This window comes from Sceloporus undulatus, chromosome 4, assembly GCF_019175285.1.
Source record: "Sceloporus undulatus isolate JIND9_A2432 ecotype Alabama chromosome 4, SceUnd_v1.1, whole genome shotgun sequence".
Taxonomy (NCBI): Eukaryota; Metazoa; Chordata; class Lepidosauria; order Squamata; family Phrynosomatidae; genus Sceloporus; species Sceloporus undulatus.
Genome location: NC_056525.1, coordinates 80,666,644 through 80,692,764, shown reverse-complemented (window position 1 = coordinate 80,692,764; position 26,121 = coordinate 80,666,644). Strand labels below are relative to the sequence as shown.

At 37.1% G+C, this 26,121-nt stretch overlaps 1 protein-coding gene across 1 annotated transcript in view; it reads left to right on the top strand.

The window, feature by feature from the left end:
- FAF1 (Fas associated factor 1) overlaps positions 1-26,121 on the top strand; it is a 251,438-nt gene that overhangs the window by 162,731 nt on the left and 62,586 nt on the right. Inside the window, exons 9-13 of the mRNA XM_042462675.1 lie at positions 5,247-5,342; positions 5,987-6,113; positions 7,570-7,633; positions 10,258-10,339; positions 20,528-20,682. Of these exons, the coding sequence (XP_042318609.1) occupies positions 5,247-5,342; positions 5,987-6,113; positions 7,570-7,633; positions 10,258-10,339; positions 20,528-20,682 (524 nt within the window). The remainder of the gene's footprint in view (positions 1-5,246; positions 5,343-5,986; positions 6,114-7,569; positions 7,634-10,257; positions 10,340-20,527; positions 20,683-26,121) is intronic.

Below are 26,121 nucleotides of genomic sequence, written 5' to 3'. Positions count from 1 at the left end.
ATTAGGGTTCTATGTACCTCTTTTCATGATGTCTTTTTATCTTGTTAACGTCAAAAGTAATGATTAAATGATTAATTATTAATTTTGATTGATAATTAAAATAATTAATTGATTATAGAATCATAGAGTTAGAAGAGACTCCAATGGCCATCCAGTCCAACCCCTTTCCATACAGGAATACACAACTAAAGCACCCCTGACAGATGGCTATCCTGCCTCTGTTTAAAAACCTCCAAAGAAGGAGACTCTATCACACTCCGAGGGAATGTGTTCCACTGTTGAACAGCTCTTACTGTCAGGAGGTTCCTCCTAATGTTGAGATGGAATCTCTTTTTTTCTAGCTTGAATCCGTTGCTTCCTTTTCTAGTCCCTGGAGCTGCAGAAAACAAGCTTGCTCCATCCCATCAAGTATTTAAACAGATTAATAAGTAATTATTTCTTTCTCTTCTCCTTTTTAGTACTATCATACCCTGTTAATTTCTATTTGTTAATTTCTACTCAGGCCTGTTATATACATATCTTGATAATTGTATTGTTTTCCTTGGACTGGTGCAGAATACTTCTCCTGATAATCCTTTGTTGTTGTTAGCTGCCTCCAAGTTGACTTTGACTTATGGCAACACTATGAATGAGAGACCTCCAAGTTAGCCTATTCTCAACAGCCCTCAAGCCTTGCAGACTCAGGGCTATGGCTTCCCTTTTCCATCCATCTGGAAAAAGTATTCCTATTTTCCTACCACTTTCCTACCAAGCATTATCATGTTTTCTAGTGAGTCATGTCTTTACATGATATAGCCAAAGTATGACAGCCTCAAATTAGTTATCCTGGCTTTTAGGGAGAGTTCAGGCCCAATTTGCTCTTCTTGTTGTTATGTTCTCCTAAGTCATTTCTGAATTATAGTGCCTTTAATGTGCCATGTTTTAATTGACACCCATCATGCAGTTTTCATAGTAAGGTTTGTTTAGAGGGAGATTTGCCAATGCCTTCCTCAAGAGACTGAGAGAGTGTGACTTGCCAAAGATTACCCAGTGGGTTTCCATAGGTGAAAGCATAGGGGAAATTCCCTAGGGAATCACACCCTGATTTCCAGAGCCTTCATCCAATTTTCAAACCATTACAGCATGCTGGCTCTCCCAATTTGATCTAGGACCCATTTATTTGTTTTTTTAGCAGTCCACAGTATCCATAGAACTCTTTTCCATCACCTCTTTTCAAATGAATTGACTATATTTCTATCCACTTTGTTCACTGTCCAGCTTTCACAGCCATACATTAAAATGGGAAATACAATGACATGGACCATCTTAACTGTAGTATTCAGTGATATAACTTTACACTTCAGGCTCTTATCTAGTTCCTTTATAGCTGCCCTTCCATGTCCTAGTCTTCTTCTGACTTCTTGACTCCAGTCTCTAGTTTGATTAGTGAGCATTTCCAGTCTGTGGGCCGTTGTTTTGTTTTCCATATTTGTTGGCAGATTTTAGATGACCCTTTACTATTTTAATTTACATTGTTCTCAATGTCTCTTTTATGGTTTCAAATCTGAAATAGATTTTTTTCTTTTTCAACATCATGTCATTATCATCAAAACAGGGATGTAGGCCTTTGATAGAAAGCAGGGTAATAGTGCAAGAACAGGGGACATTTCCATTCAAAAATGGAAGACTATAAACTCAATTGTTTGCTGTTTATTCAGTGTTGTGGCTCAACAGATTTTCAGTCTAGGAAGATTGAACTATCAGATTGGCAGGAATATCTGTATATTCAGCTATGCCTCCAGCCAATCCCATAGCCTTCATCTCTGTTCATTTGGGAATTTTTTCAGAAATCTTCAATACAATACATTGCTGCCCTAACATGACCTTAAATTAGATCTGAAGTTGTGACAATAACATTTTGAACTCTTACATTAATTGTCTATTATTTACCACCTAATCCTAAATACATGCATGTGGAAAAGAGCTCATTAGTTTAATTGATAATAAATGCATCTTGGTATGTAGGCCTAGCAGCAGCATGAGGAAGTTTTTGCATTAACAGTTCCAAGGACAATAATTTATTCCTTTCTTTGCTACGCACCTTTATCAGTTTAGTTTTCAGAAGATAGTACTACTATGTTTCATCGTATTTATTCTAGGAAAAAATGACATGGGGCTATAATGGACAGCTGGAATGGAGTACTAGATGACTACATAGAATGAGAAATTTCCCACTATTGTTCTTATAGGAGACCCTTCTCTTTTTCTGATTAAGTTTTATTTAAAACTATTGTTACCTAGAATCTCACTGTACACCATCTTATTTTTTTTTAACCTATTTTTATCAGTGATGCCATTTGCTGCTTTGGGAATGAAAAGACTGGGTCAGATCTCCAATCTGATTTCCTTTACCTTTTGAAAACATTGCAAATTAGAGGCCATCCTGCATAAGACCTTGTATATAGTTAATCGATCACCATTACACCTGCATTTGAATGTGTTCAGCTCATTCATTTTTATTTTAATGCACTGCTTCAATAACCTAGATATGTAAGCAAAATTTCACCACAAAAGTTTATTTTCTTCTATTATATTCGGTAATATGGTGAAAGAAGCATATGCTGTAAAATGGCAGCTCTAATATGAAGATAAGCATAGGTACTGTGTTATGTATGAAAGAGTTTCACTGATAATTGAGCTTGACCTGAATGTCTGCTTTAATATTTCATTTATTCCAAAATAGTCATTTGCTTTTAACTCTGTGATTATAAATTGTGACTAAACTGCTATTTAACCTTGCTACAAGAATGTGGCAGCAGGCTAGTCCAGGCAGGTCAACACTCACTTGGTTAGCTGGCACACTTAATCAGCTTGCTTTAACCTGAAGCAAATTAAGGCTTTCATGAATTCTAGCACATAAGTGATTAAAAACACTCTGACATGAGGATAAAAAATAAACAAGAGTATTTCTAGCATATTTCCGAGGCTTTGGATTAGCCACCACAGTGACCTAGAAGGTAGAATTTCTTTGTGTATTAAGAACTGATTTGAGTCAAACAGCTTTAAAGTGTCACTATAGTTTATGACAGTGAACACTTTATATTTTATATCTCTTGTGTCTTAGTTTTAATAATACATGTGATTTTACCTTACAAGGACATGTTTGCACAGCTGCTTATTAATCAAGTTGACTATGTGTCCAATGGGGGGCAGCAACAAATAAATGAAACTAAAGTGATTGAGTTTGTAAAAATTCACTGCTAGACAACTTTAATGTACAGCTTGAAAATAATTGTTAAAGAGCTGCTATCAGTTTAATTGGGTGTTAATTTAATCTTCCCTTCATTCCTTCTTTCTAAAGGATTTCATTTAATTCTAGTCAACTCAGTTCAGAAGGTATGCCTGTAGGAAAGCAAGCCAACTTCATGCCTCCATTTTGTCAGTTCTGTCTTCTACGTCCAAAACTACCAACAGTAGGAGAAACATGAACTGCATTAAATGTATATCCTCTTTCTATAAGACACTTTTCTTATACAAATAAAAACTGTATGCAGTTTGTAATGTATAAGACGCTTGCATGCAAGCTGCATCCCTACTACACAATTATACATTTCCATGGCTTTTAGATACCCCCAGGCCTGAGGGAGCTTTAGGATGACATAGATGATCCAACTCATTTCCTGCCTCCCTGTACTATTGATGGGAAATGTGGGCCTCTAGATGTTGTGGAGTGGCAAATTCCATCAGGCCTCCTATAGTACACTGGTCCCCCGGGTTACGAAATACCCAGGTTACGAAATTTTCGGGATACGAATAAATCCCATAGGGATTTATTGTTTCGGCTTACGAAGGTTTTTTCGGGTTACGAAAAAACCTCTGCGCTGTTTCAAATGGAGCCGCGGCGCAGCCGCGGCTTTTTCCCCATTAGCGCCTATGGGCTATTCGGCTTACGAAGTATCCCGGGTTACAAAAGCGGCGGCGGAACGAATTAATTTCGTAACCCGGGGTACCAGTGTACATTGGACCTTTAGTATCCACTTGGATTTGGTTCCAGGACACTCTGTGGATGCTCGTGTCCCATTACATGTAGTGACATAGTAAAAAAAGAGAGGCAAAAATCAAAGGTTTTTTGTAGAATATATATACAGTGCGCCCTTGTTTTACGTGGGGGATCCGTAATGGGCTTGTGCTCACAGCAGCCGTATGAAGAGCATATGACGCGGGCTCACTGTGTATACATACACGTATTCAACCATGGATGATTGAATCCATGGATTCAATCTGTGGATTTGGAGGGCCAACTGTATGTATGTTGTAGTCCAACACCATATCTAGAGCTACATGTTCCTCATATCTGCCCAACATTGTCCCAGATACTATGTAAACCCTTCCTTCCTTCCTTCCTGGGACGTAGCCAGGATTTTAGGAAGGGGAGGTCCAGACTAAGTGCCACCATTATATTGGGGCTTGGGTGCAGCGGTGCAGCAGCACGCACCATTCATTTTTCTAACGGAAGGGGGGGTCTGGACCCCAATAACCCCTCCCCCTTGGCTACGTCCCTGTTCCTTCTCTCTATTGTTACAGCTGCTGTCATGATTTTTGGCTTCCAGCCTCAACTGTCTTTCTTCCAGGTAGATAAAATTAAAAGGAGATGGCTCATGAGGATGTTTTAGATTCTGAGGATCCTCATATTGTATGTTAAGCCACTGGCTTCTCCTAGCGAGTCAGCAGCTGACAACCTATGTGGTCCTTGACTCCAAATACTTTCCTTCTTCCAGCACTGTGACCTTTGGGCACTGCATTTCCTTTCTGTTGGTTGCACTAAGTATTAGTGCCCTCTTTCTATGCCTTGCTCTTTCCTGTCTTTCTATTTCTGGCTGAGAGCAATATAAATGAGCATGAGAACATGAAGTATGGATTTTTGTATCTCTGCTCACTTTCTGACAAAATGCATGAACTAAGAGCTCCTAAATAATGGTGAAATTCTGTAGAACTGTTTGGCATGGTGTCTAGATTTGAAGATAGAAGCGCACCATTTTAAAAAGATACCATGGAGTAATTTTGAGTATTTCAGCAATGCTTAGTCTTTCTGCTGTTTTCTTTCGTGAATAACAATAGTCTTGTTAGGTAGAATTTGAATTTACTACTTTAATTCTTAATGTTGGTTCATTCAAGGCTGCTACAGTTTGATTTTGGCCTGAAAGAAACATTTACATCCAATGTCAGGAAACTAATTGTTAATCCAGCAATATATATCTTGTTCTTAGATGACTCTAGCAGCATCAGGGATCTCTTATCCTTGCCACCGACTTACAGTTGGAAGAAGACCTTCACCAGCACAAACCAGGGAGCAGTCAGAACAGGTAAATCAATTTCCTCTAAATTTATGTGATATTCAGGTGTGTTAAGCCCTGTTGAAAACTGAACTTGAACTTCCACTTACTATCTACAAAACTGAATTTAACTGTACAATGGCGTAATCTGTACTGTTTGGACACATTACTTGATACAAAGGGGAAAGTAAATGAAACTTAAAATGAAAACAGAACTATCATGGTGAACAAACTGATACCTAAAATATAATCTATATATTATTATTGAGTAGTTGTCATAAATGGGGTTGTGTGGTAGAGTATAATATTATATTTCTCAGTCAGTTTGAACTGGTGGTAGATCACACCTCAATTGCTAAAATGTAACAAAAATTACATCTTTTGAAAACAGAATTCCTTTTTGTTTTAGCAGAAGTCAGTTCCTTCCCTGAAGTGTCTACATACAATTTAAATTCAATTAAAAATTGCAAAATATTTATTTTGTACTAAACTCTTCTATTAAATAGTCAGTGTTTTGCATTTTACTAAAAGATAATTTATTCAAGCTAAATATATATGTAAAATTTCTTAAGAAGTTTTTGGTATCACACTAGTTTCATCTTTTATACAAGAAACTATAATAAAATATGCATTTATTTAGTACTAACATTAATTATGGGTTTATCTTGAATCAGCAATGCACAGATGTACATATGGTTAGTGACAGCGATGGAGATGATTTTGAAGATGCTACTGAATTTGGAGTGGATGATGGAGAGATGTTTGGCATGGCATCATCTGCATTGAGGAAATCTCCAATGAGTAAGTAGTACAGTATTTTACACCGTGAATACTGTGATATTCTTTTGGCTGCAGTTTAAGCCTTAAAGGCAAAAGAAGCTATATTTGTATTCCATCTGATAACACTAGATAGTTCTTGAACAGATACTTTCTGTGGACAAACTGTAACACTGAGTAGTAATACAGGTAGTTATTCTGTCTCTCACTTTCCCACCTCTTTATACTTCATTACCAAGATGAGTTTTCTATATGTGTTCTGTTTTTTATGGTGATCTGTTCCAGATCCAGGAATACTTTGGAAAGATGGATTAGGAGGATTATGTGGTTTAGAGCAAAGATGGGCAAAGTGTGGCCACAGGCAGACTCACTCTTTCTACAGACTTATTCTATTTCTGATCAAATAGAATGGGTGAGCTCTCTTTCTTGAAGGTGGCAGTTTACCTTTTAGATATTTTTCAGAGGTCACTGCACAGTCTTAAACATGAAAAAGTACCAGTTCTTGTTTTTTTTGCTTTCTGGGTGTTTTTGGCAGTCTGGGCAACACCCAAACTGCCAGAGGCAGAAAATTCCCCCTCCCCCCATTCTACCTCAGTTATCCATTGCTCTTTTAAAGGAAAGGTATTTCCCCTATTCCTGACCCAAGAGAGAAAGAGGATGTACCACTACCTAGCTTAACCTTAACCATTCTTAAGTATGTTAAGTATGATGCCCATTGCTACCATGATAACCTCATGGAGTACATGGGTTTCTTAAAATCCATATTATGCATGATAGAACATAGGGTCTGTCAGAAGTTCTGTCAGTTATGCACAGTAACAACACAAAGCAAGAAAGGTATAGTGATCTCTCTGGGACAAGAAAAAGAAGGGGTTTTAAACCCCCTCCTCTTTTGAAACACATATATACTGTTGATGAGAAACTGAGGTAGAAGAGGAGAGCCAGGTTCTTAGCTTTTCAGAGGGATCATTTGGTGTGTCTCTTTAAAAAAATACACCACTTCCAGGAAGTAATACTAAATAAAATAAATAAATCTCACAATGTGAAATCTGTTCTCCTAGACCTGTATCTCAGCACCAGCTCTGTCTGCTTGCATCCTTCATTTCACCCCTTTCCTGTGCCCACATTGAGACATTTTTGACAAATGATGCCGTAGTTTGTCCTGTTGTGCTGCAGTTTTAGAAGAATGTTAAGGCTAAGCTAGCTATGTGATTTTATGCAAATTGTAGTTATAATATTGCTTAAAATTTTCTAATTACAGAATTAATTACAGAAACTGTTTCATATGTAAATGCAATTAATTTTTATCATCTTCCAAGATTTAGAAATTACTTTGTACAAAGGACCATTTTATCACTTTAATAAAGGGAATTGTATGACAGTTGAAGAGTATGTACATAGACTTAAGAAAGTAGTAAAAGGTGTATTTAGCATTTTCTGTATTAATGCATATCTATAATTTTTTTCTTTCTGTTTTTAGTGCCAGAAAATGCTGAAAATGAAGGAGATGCCTTACTACAGTTCACAGCAGAATTTTCCTCAAGGTTAGAACTGCAACTTTGTATATTCTAGTAATCTATCATTCATAAGTAGACACCATGCATCTTCTACATAAACCATTTTGGTGTAGTTGTTTACGGACTGGTCTAGCACTGTGGGAGAGACGAGTTTGAATCCCTGCTTGGCCATGGAAATCCTCTAGGAGAGCTTGGGCAAGTCACACTCTCAGCTTCAGGGCAAGGCAAGGACAAACCCCCTTTAATAAATTCTGCCAATAAAACCCCATTATAGGCTCGTCGTAGGATCACCATAATTGGGAAATGACTTGAAGGTACATGACAACAACATTACTGATCAAATCCTGAAATCAAACCCTACCTTTTAAAAGAGAAAACCTGTTTGTAAGTCTGAAAGATTATCTGTTTCTGCCCATTGGAGTTCTTCAATTTTGCACTGCCCTTCCATAATCCCTCTGCATATGAGCACAGACCTGTGAAGTTCTAAAACGTATGTTACCTCTTTGCATTGTCTGTTCTTTAACATTCTATGCGGAGAACAGAAGTAATGAGTGGACATTTTGAAGTTGAACAACCCTTATTTTCTAACTTTTTTATAATAGCAAAGTTCTTTGGCCCTTCCAAGATTTGGGTATATATCTTTTCTCAGCATGTATCCCAAGCTTAGAATAAGAGTCACTGACAACATTAATAATACAAAAAATGGTTCTATAATTAGTTTATCAGCATATGTGTGATATGGATAGGTTGATTTGATCCAAGGTGAGCAGGGATTGGGGCATTTAGATTTCCACGAGAGGGAAATGTCACAAGGTTATATAGGAAATGGGTTTCAAAATGTGTGTGATTGAGCAGTGGAGGAGGGCAGAGTAGGTGAACAGGTGCCCCCCCCCACAACACACAGTTCACATACCTGTTTTTAATCATTTCATTAAACCTTTTCCAATTTTCCTTCTGGGTTCTAGGTTTTCCCTGAAAACATTAAAGCTGTGGTATTTATTTGCTTTGTTTTCTTAGTCTATAGACATCCACTCACAAACTTAGCCTAGTTTCTCCCCCTGTAGCAGTTTGCATAAGGATACGACTTTCATAGCAGGCATGCTGTAAATATACATATAGAGGAGCAAAAATCATAATCAGGTCCACTGATGGTTTCCTGTCATCACTGAGCTCAGTTTGAAGTCTTCTATATAATCAAAAACAAACATGCAGAGATAGTATAGAAGGATTAAGGATCACATAAACAAAACAGTGATGTCTAGACCGGCATGCCACACAGCTTAGCCTAGGAGCACTGTTCTTAAGTGTATAGCTTCACCAACCTAGACTGGCATTCTATGTTTGAGAAAAGGTCTTTCAGAGAGCTGTGCATGAGTATGATTCCATAGTCAGGTATGGGTTTTCTGTTCTTCTTTGTGGATTCTATGACTCGCATATATGTGTTATCTGTGCCTGCATGGTACATCATTCAGAACCTTCTAAAGCTATTACATAAGCTCTTTGGCAGTAACATGAACTTTCCTCTTCGGACTACCTCACTTTTTCTGAAATGAGAAAGTGAAATACTTTTCTAACCTCTTCCACTTCTGTTCTTCACAGGTGTGTGTGTGGGGATGGGGGCAGTTTTAACATCCTGCTGAAATTCCTGCTTGGAATGTAACTAGCTGAGGCTGGGCCAGCTAAACAACATGAATTGGATACAATGGGGAGTGGGACCACTATTTGTTCCATGTAGTCTTGTAGCTGTTTGATCCACGCAGTTAGTGTTATCATGGGTTTTCTTAGCTTTAACTTGGAGTTGTGAAAGCTTTGTTATTCAAAGAAGAGAGAAAGTATGGGCAAACATTTGCATGTAGCACATGCAAAACAGCTCTCCTTTTGTGCCATTTGGAAGATTTCAAGAAGTGTATAGACAGCTTAAGCTTCAGTGAGTACCTAGGACTTCCTACTGTCATGAAGAGGACAAATGAATATATGAGAACATTTTTAAGTGTGGCGCAGGATAAATTTTGAGCTTTCACTCCATGCTGCAATATGAAGTTTGATTATCTAACGTTCTCACTTAAAAAGAATGGCTACCCACAGTTGTAGCAATTTCAGTATCTTGAGATTTCTAAAAATATCCAGTGTCTATATAGTATTATGAAATAGAATTGCACTTTCCTTTGCAGCACTCAGGCTGCATCTGCACTGCAAAAATAATCCAGTTTGACACCACTAACTGCCATGGCTCAACGCTATGGAATTCTGGGATATGTAGTTTTGTGAGATATTTAGTCTTCTCTGTCAGAAAGTTCTGGTGCCATAACAAACTACAAATCCCAGGATTTCATATCATTGAGCCATGGCAGTTAAAGTTGTGTCAGATTGGATTACTTCTGCAGTGTGGATGCAGTCTTAGTCTGAGAGAGCATTCATTCATTCAATTTATCCTGCTTTTCTCCTGCCCAGGGGCTCCAGGCAACTATTTTATGTTGAAATGATAAAGTCGTGTTCCTGAAAACGATAATGGTGTATGTATTTATATTGATTAACATGTTGAATATCTAAAGATTGAAAATACAGTATCAAAAATATTTCACCAATCCATGTTTGAGTATCTCTTTCCTAATGAAAATATTTTTAATTTAAACCTTTTGGTATTCAAACAGATACGGTGACTGTCATCCAGTATTTTTTATTGGAACATTAGAGGCTGCTTTTCAAGAGGCCTTCTATGGGAAAGCCAGAGATGTAAGTACATTTTAATACTCAGATGTAAGTGAACTCCTGTATAATTATAAAAAGCCTTCCAGACTCTTCATTATACCAATTGACTGTGCCAATTTCGCGATAATGTTACCTCTGCATTGGACCTTTAGTTGTATCCAGTTGATATCCCACCCTGATGGGTGATTCTTTGATTGGCAAAATTTTACATCAAGGAAACACGACAAAGCCATTCTTCAGCAATTCACCCATTTCCCTACAGTTCCTCTAGTATTGATCAAGTAAGCTGTGTGGGGATTTAAACAGTGATTCCAGAAATGGCAAAGGGGAGTTGTGAAAAATGGCCTTGTTCTGTTCCGCTGCCAGAGAGAATCAAATAGTAATCAGTTGGATACAATCCCTTAAAAATAGGCTATAGATAGCTCTGCCCACATTCCCCAGATAGCTGCTTGGTTTAATAGTCCTGTATTACAGAGTGCTTTCACAGAGCCAAAGTAGCAGCACCATTAGCAGGGGCATGTGGTAAGGTGGCTGTCAATTTATATACTAGAGTATGCAACACATGTAAAAACAAATGTAACAAACAATGTCTGTGCAGTTTCCATAAAATTAACAGTGTAGTATTATACACATTTGTCAGAAATAAGACTCATTGCACTCATTATTTAAGCCATTTGCTAGTCACCTTTCACAATCATAGTCTATCCAAAATAGCTTTCAACATAAAAACAATAACAAGCATACTAATAAAATCATATTAAATATAAACAATTTTAAGTAAAACCAATTACAGTAAAATACAATTTCAGAATACTGTTAATGGGACTTTCTTACAAGATACAGTTGTATGATTGCAGCCTAAGAACTATTATAAGCATCCAAAATTATTTTATTTTAATGTAATGTTACACTTCTTGATGCTTGTGATACACATTTATATGAATTATCTAGAAACTGTTTATGTTTCCAAATGAATAGTTCATCCCAAACTGTATACCAGGCCAGATAATCTTATTATATGGCTTTGTTTCCAGAAAATAGAAAACTTCAAATGCCAATTAATTTTCTTAGATATTAGATAATATTATATTATCTAATAGCAGATATTAAATTAGTATGTGAAGTACCTGGTTGAATAATAAATTAAACATAGCAGCTTTACTACATTATCCTATTAGCATTATCCATTGTCATATTGTACACCCTCTTTTCGTAATGAGAAGATTTCATTAAAATAGATAATAGAGATTAGAAATTTTAAAATTCAAAATATATATTTTACTTCTCAATCGAAATTTGAAACCATATGTTTTAATTTGAGCTGTTTGGTGCACTTAATTTTGCCAGGGCAACATATGAGCTTCAAGCAATAGCATTCTTATCTTGAAGTGAGAAATTGAGTTGGAAGAGTAAATAAAAACAAGATTGAAGGTTTAAATCCTCTGCTAGGCTTTTTGAACTTATATGCTCATTAAATGTTTATTGGAGTGGTGGGATTATGAAGGATTTGGGAAGCTTCATCAACTGGTATATAGTTAATCACTAAGTAAAACACTACATTTGATAAAGTGTTTCTCACGATGCCACACTCAATCCATCTTAATGAAAACCACTTCAAACTGATTTAATTTGAGAGCACTTCACAGCCAAGAGTGTGTATAGACCGTGTCCTTTTCTTGGGGAATTTTCGCTGTCATCTAAGCAAAAGCACTTGGTACAAAGTCAACTTTAGCAACACAGTAAGAACTACTCTTATTTTCCCTTTGTGTGGAACACACCTAACAGTTCTTGGAAGTATGAAAAAAAATGAAGACTGATTTATGTAAGGTATATAAGACCATTTTATCCAGATAGGCTTTGAGCATTTGGGCTGAGTTGCTGTTGAAGGTGGTGTAACTGATTGGGCACTTTTTTAAAACAACAACAACAACATATTTTATCTCTCATTAGGCCTAGATATCTTTTTATTAATGGTGCTTGTTTTTATTTATATATTTTAATCACCTTTTAGTCACGTTGTGTGCCTTTTTTTAACAGAATGGTGGGACGGAAGTGAAATATATTCTTAACCATTAAAACAGATGTTAAATAAACATTATCAGGAATCATGTTTTTCATAATTACTAGGAATGTATTTCCATATGCTCTTGGAATTGTTAAGATACCATGAGTAAGAATAAACTGCATTGGATTTATTTCAAAATTCATCTGTAACTTATACCAATAAACTGGAAGAGGTACAGCAATTGGAATTGGTAATATACTTTTACTTTTATGTGTGAGTAACAACTTGCTTTCCTTTCCGTTCCTTTCTTTTCCATCCATCCATCTTATCTGTCTTATTTTTCCCCCTGTCTTTCCTCTAAGATCTTTAGGATAGCATATATTGTAATCTCTCCTTGGTTTATGTTATAATATTCTTCCCTTCAGATCAATTCTATGGAATAGTTTGGCTGTAAGATGAAACTGGTGCAGTGAGCTTCATGTCTCAGAATCTATGTCTTCTGAGCTCTTGTCCAACAACCTACACACTATACTAGAGCAGTTTTCATTTGTGGATAAAATATAGCCTGCTATTGGCTCCTTCTTAAAAGGGGGAAACCAATGTTGATTTCAGATGAGATGGTTTTAATACATCTCTAGATCTTGGTTGCTGAAGTTGAAGTAGAAGTCACTAATCAAATCTCAATTCATCTGTGAGTGAAATGGATGGCCTTAGGCAATGCAGTATCTTAAAACCTCTAGTTGAAATGAGATTTACCTTACAAAGTGGCCACCAGATTTATCAAGATAATTCTGTAAAACACTGAAAAAGTTTTCTGTGGACTCTCTTTTACTCACTCTGCATGGGTCTTTATCATCTGAGACCAAATAAAATTGACCATCTTCCTGTCCCTCAACTACAAACTGACTATGGTTATGGATGGCACCTATACATGTCCTCCTTTCAGTGAACTTATTTGGCAACAGAGAGGAATTCATTGGTGCTAACCCTTGGTTGGATAGTGGTTTAATTCTATTGGCTGAGACAAACATCTTTCATCATGCTGATTTTGAGCCAAAAATCCCTTCCCTCTGTGGTTGTTTCTGTTTCAAATGTTTGCTGTATTTTCCCTGACCCCAAATTCCTTACCTTTGCAGTTGTCTTAAGATCAAAGAAGGCTGAGCCCAAACATATAGTATAACATTTTTTCACACATACATTGTTCTGTAATTCAAAATCCTACCTTTGTACTGAGAAATATCTCAAAAAGCATTGATTTTATTGCAGTTCCATCAATGGCACACAATTCTGATATCTGTTTAAACAGCAGCTCAGTTCTTCCAATTCAGTGTAAAGTTATGCCCAGAGTTTGCTGAACTCCAGGAATTGGTAACTGAATGGTTTAGTAGTAGTGTGGATCCCATTATGTTCATTCAGAATGATCTGATACAAAACATTTGTATTTTGGATTGAAGTTTACAGCAGGAAAATATTAAGCCCATGTTTTGTAACTTTATACTTCAAGACTTTCATTTTTAAAAGGCTAGGCTCAACTCTTTGTGCTTAATCTGTAACCGTCTTTCCAAAGCAACAACAAAACAAAAACCCACCCTTTCACCTATTCAGCTGCTATCATTACCTTTATTCATTGCAAGATGTTTTCTTAATAAATTACTGTAATAACTATTATAATACAAATATCAGATGCTAAACCAAATTATGACTTAATGAGGATGAACAAATTATTATTATTATTATTATTATTATTAGTAGTAGTAGTAGTATTTATACCATGCTCTTCAGCCAAAAGGCTGTCAGAGCGGCTTACATTATTTTAAATTAAACATTTCTATTAAATTAATTAAATCACAAAACTTTTCTGTTAGGTCAAAATATAAGATGCAAAATCAGTTACTGCTCAAATCTTTGGATGGAAGATTTCCTATCGGGGAATAGTAGTGCTTAGGTTCAAGTTACTGAAATAAACAAGTGACCAGCTTGAACTACTGAGACCACACATGTTGTTTGGAGACTGGCAGCTAGAGTGGACCAGCATAATTCAGTCCATATGCACACCCAATTAGCTCTCTGCATATTTAACTCAAATTTATAAAGACAGGATTAACAAATATTTACTTAATTGTGCGATGTAAACTGTGTTGTGAGACTTTAAGTGTCTTATACTTTTTGACAGTGGTTAAATGCTGGTATTGCAGCCCCTCACTCACAAACCACAAGGTTGTGAGTTCAATCCCAGCAGGGGCTCAGGGTCAACTCAGCCTTGCATCCTTCCGAGGTCACTCAAATGAGTACCCAGCTTGTTGGGGGCAATTAGCTTACAGTTGTAGACTGCTTAGTGCAATATGAAGTGGTATATAAATGAAGCTGCTATTGCTATTGCTGACAAAATTCACTTGATCAATGCAAAAGAGAATCACAATGTCAGTATGTCAAAACCATGCCAGGAAGATATTCTTAGAATCATAGATTTGGAAGAGACCACAAGGACCATCCAGTTTAACCCCCATTGAAAAACTGCATTCAATTTCAAGGGCATAGTATCTTCTGAATGAGGATCAAACAACATAAGACAGTTCATGTTTGTCACATTTTTGGTAAAATGATTTTGTAAACGAGCCCCTAGCAGCATAGATAGCATGAGAAAGTAGATCCTTGCTCATAATGTGGAGGCTTCCGATTTCCAATAACATTTGTATCCATAACTTTAGAATCAGTCTGCTAAGCTCCCAGCTAGTTTTAATTAGCTTGTTCTGATTGGGTTCAGTTCAGGTTCAGATGTAACTGAAGTTGTCTTGGTTTATTCAAGTCAGTAAAGGTTCAGTGACTAATTTAGAATATATCACTGAACCAGTTCATGTTAGAAAATGTAAATATAAACAACTTTATAATTTACACTGCCTGTCAAACTGAGCTTATATGCTACTGTGTGATTAAATTTATTATGTACTATAAGTACTATGAAGCATTCAATTTTTTCCTCACGTTTAATTGTGTATTTTAAAAGGGGATCTCCTGGTTTTTTTCTTATGCACACTGGAAAAGTAATGTCATGCTGATCTGTAATAAACAGCAAGAGGATCCAAGGAAAATTTTGAACTCTCATTCTTTGGAGGTCGTTAAACAGAGGTTGATGGTTTGATTCCCTGGGCTGGTCCAAGAACTTTCTCTATTGAAAGTAGACTGGTTGGCTACTTTTTTCTCCCTTACCTTCTCCTCTATCTAGCCGCAATGCACAATCAGTCCTACCTCCCAGTGTTTCTGATGAAGAAAGCTAGCATCAGCAGTGGCATTTTTAAGTCATGACTATTGGCATCAATACCACACAGATCATCCTGTGCCCACACTTCAACTCCAGCTTTTCCTCAGTAGAGTGGAAGAACAGCCAGCTATTGGCAGGGAGGAGTAGGTTGTATAGACTTGTAAATGTGACCACATCAGGCAGCATAGGATGTGGAATATATGACCAGCAGTTACAGAGCTATAGAGAAGGACTAGGCCCAACTAGGTGACCAACCAACAGAAGACTATCTGTTGCTGTTGCCAGTTTGCCATCTGAGATATCTTGGCTTATAGAATGGCTGGCATTGTGAGACCCTCACACAGTCTATCCAAAATGTTTTTTCAAGTTTCATCGTGGAACCAAGGTGCTCCTACCACTCTCTTTTATTCAGTAACGCACCAGCTGCCCCCACATTGCAGTGATAGAATAACAAATATAAAGTGTGCAAAACATTTCATTTAAAAATTATTTTTAAAAAATTTCAGTTCAAGCCAACAACATCATAGGGGTAAAATCCATGAGGCTTACATTCATTGTGAATAGCTCATTCATTTATTTCAGTGGATCTAGGTAGAAATAACAATGGATTGAGCCTTTAGTTTTTAATACTTACCAAGAGGCTTAATTATATATCATGTACAGATTATTTTCAAGGAGTTCGTTTTTTTTATCTGCTAGAAAACCATGTTAGTGTACACTGCTCTGGGAATTCTGGTGGACTGAAAAGTGAAACATATTTTTAATAACAGCAAAAATGTTTTTTTTAAAAAAAAAACAAAAAAAAAAACAGATGGTCAGCTGAGAAATGCTGGGTTTGAATGAGGTGTGCATTCCTAAAATCAGTTTTTAAACTTTAAGCTTTGATTGTGGAAAAATGGCTGGCACTTACTCAGTTTAGGTGTTATGAAATGCAGTCTCCTCAACCTTGTACCAATTTATTGATAGGAGAAGAGTATTCATGTGATATGTCAGAATTGTTTCAATAACACCTGTCTCTAGCGTAGGGGATCTAATTTGAGATTGTAGAGACCGAACTAGCTGCTCATTATTGGCCAGGACATAACTATCCTACAACTTAGAATCCCTACGCTTTTGATCTTTGTAGAGGGCAAGTCTTACATTTTTTGAACCTAAAATCATTGAATAGGATGTAAATGCTATTTTATTTTTATCTTCAGATATAATCTATCACTCTCATTCAACATATGTTGGCCTGATGACTACTACCCTTTATCATTGCCCTTTATTCTTTGATTTTTCTTAAGTCTGATAAGAAAAAATATTAGCTGCAAATATAAGATAGGAATTCATACTGGATTTAAGAATAATTTATTATTCCTACCTAGATTTGCCAACTTCCAGAAGCAATTAACTTGTCAGAATTAAGGGATATTTGCCAATATTTCTTTATATCGGGCTTTCAAGCATATTCTGACAAATGTGAGGTAAAACAGGATCTTTTTAAAGCAAGTCTGCTGAAAGTGTGCACTGTGGAGAGAGGTCCTGCAAAAATACTGACAAATACCTAACTGCTTAACCATGGCATTATTTTTTAAATACTCTAACAGAATGTGCTGAAATATTGAGACATATCTTTTATCCTTGCCTCCCAATCTCAGCTCAACAACCAAGGTCAGATTTTTAAATCCTAAATCTCACTATGGGGCACTTGGATTTTGGAAGCTAGTTCACGTGTTTTTTTTAAAAAAAATATCTTCTCAGAATTAAATAACAGTGTCACTTCCAAATAACACTTTTTACAGATAAATGACCTTTCTGTAATCTTGTTATCTCACTTCCTCTCAACAAGGAAGATCTAAAGGAACAAAGCTCCTATTAACTTAATACTTTAAGGAAACTTCTCCGATGGGCTTCACTGACTTAAAAGCTAACCTATCCAGGACTACATACCATTTTCATTTGATGGCCTTTCCTAGTTTTTTTATTTTATTTTATTTTATTTTAATGGCTGTTTAATCCAAAGTAATTGTCTTATTTTGTGATAGCCTTATTGTTGTTTTCTAGTTTGTTTTATAGGCAGTAGTCTTGACTTCAGAATCCTTTAGATCAAATTTTACCAAACAGTTAACATAGATAACAATTCTTGATACTAAGCTTCAAGACCTCCCATCTGAGATATTTGCTATATATTGCTTAATATTTTAAATGGAAGTGCTATTAATCTTGATTAAGGTTTTAGGTTTGTTTTTGATAGCTTCCCCAGAGTAGCTTGCAAATCTTAAGTATTACAGTAAACTTAAAAAACAGAAAGTATTTGTAGCCAAATTGCTGGATGTAGTTTTCTATTGTGCCATATGTAACTACTACAAATTCAATCAACTGCATCCAGAAATCAAAAAATTTAAGCACCTGGATTTGGAATGCAAATGGCATTTCCATCCACAAATGATGGTTACATGTAAATTTCTCTGTTTACATATACTAAAGTGTGGAGACCTGCCTTGTTTTCTAGTATTTGGCCCCAGCGTCTAGCTTTAAACTGTACATATTTTGGAAAGTTCATTCACATGGAATCTTATATTTAACAGTTTCATGGGGTTGTTTCTTTGGGACGAAAGGAGTTTCTCAAGAGCTTTTTTTCCCTCTGCTCCTAGTGAAAAGAGGAGAGCAAAGCCATCCGCTTACCACAAAGCAGTCCCACCACAAAGGAAAGATTAAGGGTTTAGGGAGAGGTCAATGTGGGTTTTTCTCTAACTAAACACTTTCCTAAAGTTTCCTTGTGGAAAAAATAATGAAGTCATCTAAGAGTTTTTAAAGAATTTTTATTTCTTTTTCACCGTCTGCATTCGCTTGTCTTCTCAGCATGGATGTTTAATCTTTCTAGGCTTTGTGAATTGGCCCAAATGAATAAGTGGTGAGCTGTCTCTCTAGGAGCTAGCGGCTTATTCTAAGGCCCTAATCACTGAGTAAACACATCTTTGCCCTCTCTCTCTTACAACTGCTATATAATAGTGGAGATTCTAGCACAGTAACCTGGATATTGCAGGGATCCATGCTTTGAAATGCAGAATGGCTGATCCTCCAAAACAGACAGTGCCTGATCTTCTCCAGCCTCTTTCTTCTTTTTTAAATTAAATATCACCGCAGAGATGCTGTTTTATTGCCTGATATTGTGCATTAGTGCCCTGGATTTTCAAGTTTAGTTTCAGTCAACATTGTTGGCTGCACTTATATGGAACTGTGCATGTTAGGCTTATTGGTGGCCTTTCCTGGCACATGTGTACTTGGTTTTGAATCACTTTTTAAATTAAAGCAGACAAACATTAATGTAAATGTCTAATCTCTTTTCCAAAGTCTACTGTTCAAATGTTCTGTGCTTTATAAAGTAGATTTTAGAACTTTCCCAAACCCTATTCTTTGATACTTATTAAACTAAATGAATTGTTACAAGATAATTCCCTATGTAACTAGCATATTTATTTCCCTTTTGAACTTTTTAGTTAAACACCATTGGCTAGGTTTTAAGAGCTTTGGACTTGGGTATGGCTGGTGCTATTTTAAAAAATAAATAAATAACAGGTCCCACATTACATTATTACAAACTGTTTTTGAAACTCATCTCAGTTTCAAAAGCACTTTGCTGTGAGCATTGATGTACCAGAAACAAAAGACCTAAAGCCCACAAGCTGAGCTAACTGCATCTTGGTTTGAATGGATCATGGAAAAAAAAGTTTTGATGATCAACATTATTGCAGTTATGTTAATAGACTTCTGTCTAAAACCTTGCCTATTGATGGTAGATGATCCCCCCCAAAATCATGTGTGCACATTGAATTCCATTTTCTGCGAATGAATTTTCAGCAGTTTTAATAAACTTATCACAAACTAAATGATTGATTTCACTATTCCAAAGAAAATTATAACAAAAGCAGTATGATGTTATTGGTTGACTAGATAGAGTGTAATTTACAGTATATGCTTATTTAAGTAGCTGATGGAGGAGAAACAAAAATATTGTTTCCAGATTACTGTAATGTTGAGGTGAATATTGCTAGGCAAATAGGACAGAGTCTTAATATTAGAGGTTACATTACTTGCAGTTTGTAGAATACAGAATTACTCCAGATCCAGAGCTGTGCATTATAAGAAATGTCTGCTACTGAAAACAATATCCCTATGTTTGAGTTCTCCATCCAGATGTGTAATAACATTTCTCTCCTTGTGTTATTTTATTAACACCAGCCATTAATTGTTGTAACTATTGGATGCAGCTATGTTCTAAATTACATTTTAGTAATCTAAGAATAGTCATAGCAATGCTTCATTATGTGAAAATTTAAGCAGTTTTTAAAAGAACAAGTCAAACAATCTGAAATACATATTTTGGCCTTTTTGTTTCAAAAGCAGGACACAGTGTTAAAGAGAATCAAAATTAAACAGAAATTTGTTTCTAAGGTAGCACAATATATGTTCTCTTAGGCCAGGGATGTACAGATGGGCTGCATCTAGTTGCCACTTTGGTGGCCAGATCAGGGCCGTGGCAACCTCACCTCTATCCAGCCTCTAGAGAGCGCAAAAAGGAGCTGCAAAAAGTGGCTCCTTTTTGTGCCCTCTAAGAGGTGTCATAGCTGCAGCAGCACGGCTTTATGATGCCCCTTCGGTACTGCATCATGTGGATGCAGCACTGGAGGGGCGTGATGATGGCGTGCGCCATGGAGACCAAAATGGTGCCTACGGGTGGGGTTAGGGTGTCCAGCATGCAGACCGTACACCCTAACTCTGCCCACAGGCCAGCACAAAGTGCCGGTCTGTATAGGCCCTCAATTTCTCCACTGAAGTCATTAGGAAGCTTCCAAAGCATTTGGTTAGGACTTACATGTAAATTATGTTTCACCCTGAAATCATATTAGGTGTATTGTGCATCTAAATCTGAACAACATGCTCATACTTTCCCCTTGTTTTTCAGAGAAAGCTTCTTGCTGTCTACCTCCATCATGATGAAAGTGTGCTGACCAATGTGTTCTGTTCTCAAATGCTTTGTGCCGAATCTATTGTTTCCTATCTTAGTCAGAACTTTATAACCTGGGCATGGGATATGACAAAAGAAGCAAATAGAGCAAGGTAGGTGGTTTTAAGATAGATATTAAAGAGCTCTAAGATTCTGAGAAGTTTAGCATGTATTTGTAATCTATGTTTTGTAATCCAATAGCTATTTAAATACGGAATGGGCTATTTTATGATGGTGAGAGAAGCACAATGTGATAGCACAAAATCCTTCAGGGGTTAATGCATCTCTGGCATTCCTGCCAAAAATGGTCCCATCCATAATCAAAATAGTTCATGTGATGTTTTTCATTTGCTGTATGTCAGGGGTAGGCAACCTTTTTGAGCCGGGGGCCGGGTTGCTGTCCCTCAGACAACTGGGGGGCCGAAGCCAAAAAATAAATAATTAAATAATAAAAAAAACAATTAAATATATAAATAAACCGGGACAAATGTAGGGCAAAATTTTCAAACGGAGGACACTTTTTTTAAAAAAAAATGGAGGACACGCGAAAAAAATTGCTGATTTTTAAAAAAATGTTAATATAAATGCATGTTTCTGAGGCTTCTATAGACAATTGCCCCCAAAAGACCCCGGCGGCAATCGGCAGCAGGACCAGGCTGGGGCCGGTTCCAAGGCCTTGCCGGGCCGGATTCGGCCCGCGGGCCGCAGGTTGCCTACCCCTGTTGTATGTTGTTCAATAAATCAATTTGTACAGATTAACATTATAAGAATACTATGGCCCATTCCACATGGGCGTAAAGTGCATCCTGGGGACGTACTAGGGTTAGGGAAAGTCCCCAGGACGTACATAATGGCGGTGCCCTATACACATGGGCGCCGCCATGACTATGTCATGACTATGTCTCCAAATGGGGCGGCACGGAAATGATGTAATTGTGCCATGTGAGGGCACCTGGGGCGCCCTTTCCGCGGTCCCGGAAGGAGCTCTGTTTTGGAGTTCCTTCCACGATTTGCGTCGCTGGCGCAGCCTCTACACAGCTGTGCCAGCGACGCAAATGAGAAAGGGGCCAAGCGGCCCATTTCTCTGCGTCCCTGCCACCGTCGCGTGTCCTTGGGGCATGAAGCCCCAAGGACACCCCTTTCCAGGCTGAGGGGAAGCGGCCTTTTGCTGCTTCCCCGCGGCCTGGAAAGCGGCGGATCAGGGACTCAGAGGCTGCCACTGTGCCAGCTGAGGCCCCGATCCGGCAGGGAAAGGACCAGTTACAGGCCACCCCTAATGGGCGGTCTGTAATGCGCCATTCTTAATGTTGCAGGATACCATTATGGTGCGGTCCTCTCTTCTTCTACCAGTCTTACTGACTTCTTCCTCTTTCTGGGATGAATAGTTGGAAAAGAGGTATGAACAAAGGGGATGTGGGGTGAAATGGGTGCATCATAGTTACTTTGGGGTGAAACAGACCACCCCTTTGCACTCGCTTCCAGGGGGCTTCAGAGTGCGGCATTTTGACGCCACATGCTCTGATGCTGCCTGGAAGTTGGTGTCACACCGCTTACCCATCCACATGTGGGTTGGCTTCATGGCGCCCTGGCGATGTGGCATTTACACACTGCACACAGCCAGAGCACCGTAAAGCTTCAGTGCTGCAGGAAAAGCCGCCTTTTTGACAGCTCAAACAGGAGTGGCATTTTGCCACTTCTTTTTTGGCCAGCAAAAAGCTGCATTGAGGCTGCGTAATGTGGTTGCCGCAGCCCTGATCCAGCTTTCACAGGGGCAGCTTGAAGCCACTCCTTCACAGTGGTCTGTTCCGCTCCACATAAGCAGAATCTCTAGGTGAAGGCCTTGAAAATTTATCACCATTGAAATGGAACTTCTGTGGTTGAAGTGTAGAGTTCTTCTGTCCATGATATCAGGAATTTCAATGGTGACAGATTGGCTCCCTAAAAATTTATATATGACTGCTCCTAGGATATGGAACTTCTTTAAAAGTGAGTCTAAACTGGCTGTTCTCCCTCTGCTAGTAGGCAAAGACCTTTTTTTTCAAGTATACTTTTGACCATTGCCTGGCTGCTGAAATGTGCTTTTCAGATTGGTGGTTTTTTTTTTTGTTGTTGATGTTTTTAAAACTTCTTTTCAATTCAGTAGACCAATGTCCAGATGTTAATCCCAACTAGAGTAGACCCACTGAATCAACAGAAATCAAATAAATGTTGGCTTACCAAATTAGCATTGATTCAGTACATTGGCTCTAGTTGGGCTGTATTAGTTTACTAATTTTTTTTACAGTTGTAACATTTAAGCTATTTTTGTCTGAGCTCCTTTTTAATTTTGCTGTGAGTCTTCTTGAATCTCAGTTCTGCAAAATGATGAAGTAACATAAAACAAACACTTGGAAAAATGTTCAGGAATATTACAAGGAGGCATGAGTTTTCCAAGGAAGTGGTAGTGAGTGGAGCAGTCTCCAGGGTTTGGGAAATTAGAAATGAAAGGGCTTGCTATTGTGGAATGGATAAAATCATTTTGTTTAGAAGGGCATCTGTAAGGTAGATTATGCAAGTCACTACTAGCTCCTACATTCTAAGAAAATATATAGACTCCCTTTATGTGGATTTGCATTTGTAACATAGGAATGAAGCCTTAACTCTATAGCCACTTTCACCATCTGTTCCTTTGTTACTGATGGCTTATAATGCACCATATGAAGTTTAGTTTTATGTATTATGTACCTTTGTACAAAGCTCATGTAGGCTCATTTTGTGATATGAAAAGCATTTTGTGATATGTAGAATTGCTATACTGGATTTAACCTGATATATTTGACTGCTGGCAAAGAAGTAATATTGTGCAGCTTTGTCATGATAAGTAAGACTGGACTTTTAACACTCTCTTCAGGTGATATGTCTGACAGCAATAATTCTTCCTTTCTTCCATATTATGTTGTTTGTCATAATGTGCTTTACAAACACTGGTTTGGCTTTTCAATGTGATTTTGAACTTTTTATACTTAAATGAACTTATTATTAACTATTTTTATAATAGGATGTTAAAACCATAACAAGACCTGCTTTTCATACACTTATAGATGTTAATTTGATGTTGTTATTGATATTCTTACTTTTTCATGCAAACTGAACAATTCAGGAAAATATTTGCCTTTCTGTTAGATAACCACTCACTGACACCTGCTTTCCCCCCCATTGCCCAAGTGTAATGTTTCAAATTCAGACTGAATTATACAGTGTTCTTACCAAAACACAAAATACACTAATAAATTTATCATAATCATAATTCTAATTTAGGCACATGGTTAAGACACCCATTTATTTCTTTTAATTATTACTGAAAGAGGGGGGAAATGGTCTCAAAAATATGAATGAAGCACCTATGCTTTGTAAGAAGGCAAAACATGTGGACAAGAGGTTGGGCTAAATCTTATACTACTGCCATTCACTAGGAATGAGGAGTCCCGTCCTTTCTTTTTATCCAACAACTTGTAGAAGGAAACACTATTTCTAAACCATCTGCAGTGGCTAAGTTCAGGAGGCTACCTGCTGTTGTATTGTTCTAGCCTCTGTTTAATTCTCTAGTTTCTTTTATTTTGCATTAACAAAAAATTGTGGTGTAGTTTCTTTTGAAAAACTGTGTTTGAGGGAGGTTTTTTTATGACTGACAATCAACAGACATGTCATTGCTTTGTTGTGTTTTACTAAAGAAGTCTATTAAGTAGCACAACTTTGATACACTAGTTATAAGAGTTTGCAGGTTACAGAGACACCTGTGGTGACCAAAGCGACAGAAGCTGCTTATTAGAAAGAGTCTGTACAGCTGTGTCCTATTAACTCCTTATGACACTTTTAGAAACACTACATAAAGGGCTTGTTTAAGGCTTTATAGCTATTTTCAATGAATCTAGAACCTGATTGTGAAATACAATAAGATGCTTAAGCCTATGCTTCTTTGTTTTGCTATCAGTTTATGACAAAGAAACTGTCATGTAGCAGGGAGGTTTTCATATGTCTACATAAACAAAATACCACTAATTCTTAATTCATATATAGTAGCATAGATTACTCTTTGATTTTGGAGCTCTTCTGTGATGTAGTGCTCAAAGAGGAATTGCTAGTTAGAGATCATGGTGCTTTCTCATGAACAAAGAGAACCATATAAATATGATACTGTGGTCTAACATAAAATTAATATCTTAATATATTACATACACAAAGTTGCATTTATAGTAGTTTGATCTGGCTTTATTATATATGTCTACAAGTAATCTGTTATGTTTTTGATGAGAATGTGATCTGGACCTATCATTTCTTTGGTATCAGGACAGTTTAATGTAAGATACTTTACTGGGAGCAAGTGTAGTGTAGTGGTTTGAGTACTGGACTATGATTCTGGAGGCCAGGATTCAACTCTCCACACAGCCATGGAAACTCACCTTGGTTAAGTCACACTATCTCAGCCTCAGAGGAAGGGAAAGGCAAACACCCTTTAAACAAATCTTGCCAGGAAAACCTCATGATAGGTTTGCCTTAGGGTAATTTTAAATTGAAAAGAACTTGAAGGCACACAACAATCTTGGTGAGAACTGAAAGAATTTACTTGGATCCTAAAATAAAGAAAAGTTTCCTATCTCTTCCTTTTTTCAGCAGTCCTCTATATGTGTATATATGTGCCTTTAATCTCCCGTCAATTTATGGTGACCCCGTTAATTTTATAGGGTTTTCTTAGGCAAGAAACATTCAGAGGTGATTTTGCCACTTCCTCCCTCTGAAATAGAGCCTGCAGCACCTGATATTTGTTGGCACTCTGCCATCTAAGTACTAACCAGACCTGACCCTGCCTAGCTTCCAAGATCAAGCAAAATTGTTCAAGAATGGTCTTTGGACCTCTGGAGAGTTTGTTAGATTGGTTGCAAGGGAAACAGAAACTTTCCCTCTATTTACTTAGGACCCAAGGCATAATATGTACTTTCTCCAATGAAAGCTAATAAAGTAGAATTTGCATATTACCATCCATTCCAGCAAGTTACAAGGGCAAGTTGCAGATCATTGTGTGGGCTAGATGAGTCCTAGTAACTAGGTTCCTGATCAGTAAAACAGGAATAGAAGTAGTAAATGACAATAATAATTATTAAAATAAAATTATGTAATTTTTTTCAAACTTATGTCATATAATTCTATTGTCAGTTGGTGACATTAAAGATGATATGCAGCTTTATAAAAGTAGAACTCACAATGAAAAATCCACACTCACCACTTCAAACCAAAACTATCAAGACACAATGACCATTCAATTTCTTCTGCATCCATACTTTGTAACCAAGGAAGACAAGCAGCCAAAACAGACTGGCAGCTTCAGTAGGCTTCAATTATTATTATTATTATTATTATTATTATTATTATTATTATTATTATTTATTTATTTATTTCTATAGCGCTGTAAATGTACACAGCGCTGTACATACAGATAATCAATAAAAGTATAAAACCTTCCAATGGCGTACAATCTACACAATACGTATAAACAGTAGGTAGTAATATAAAATAGA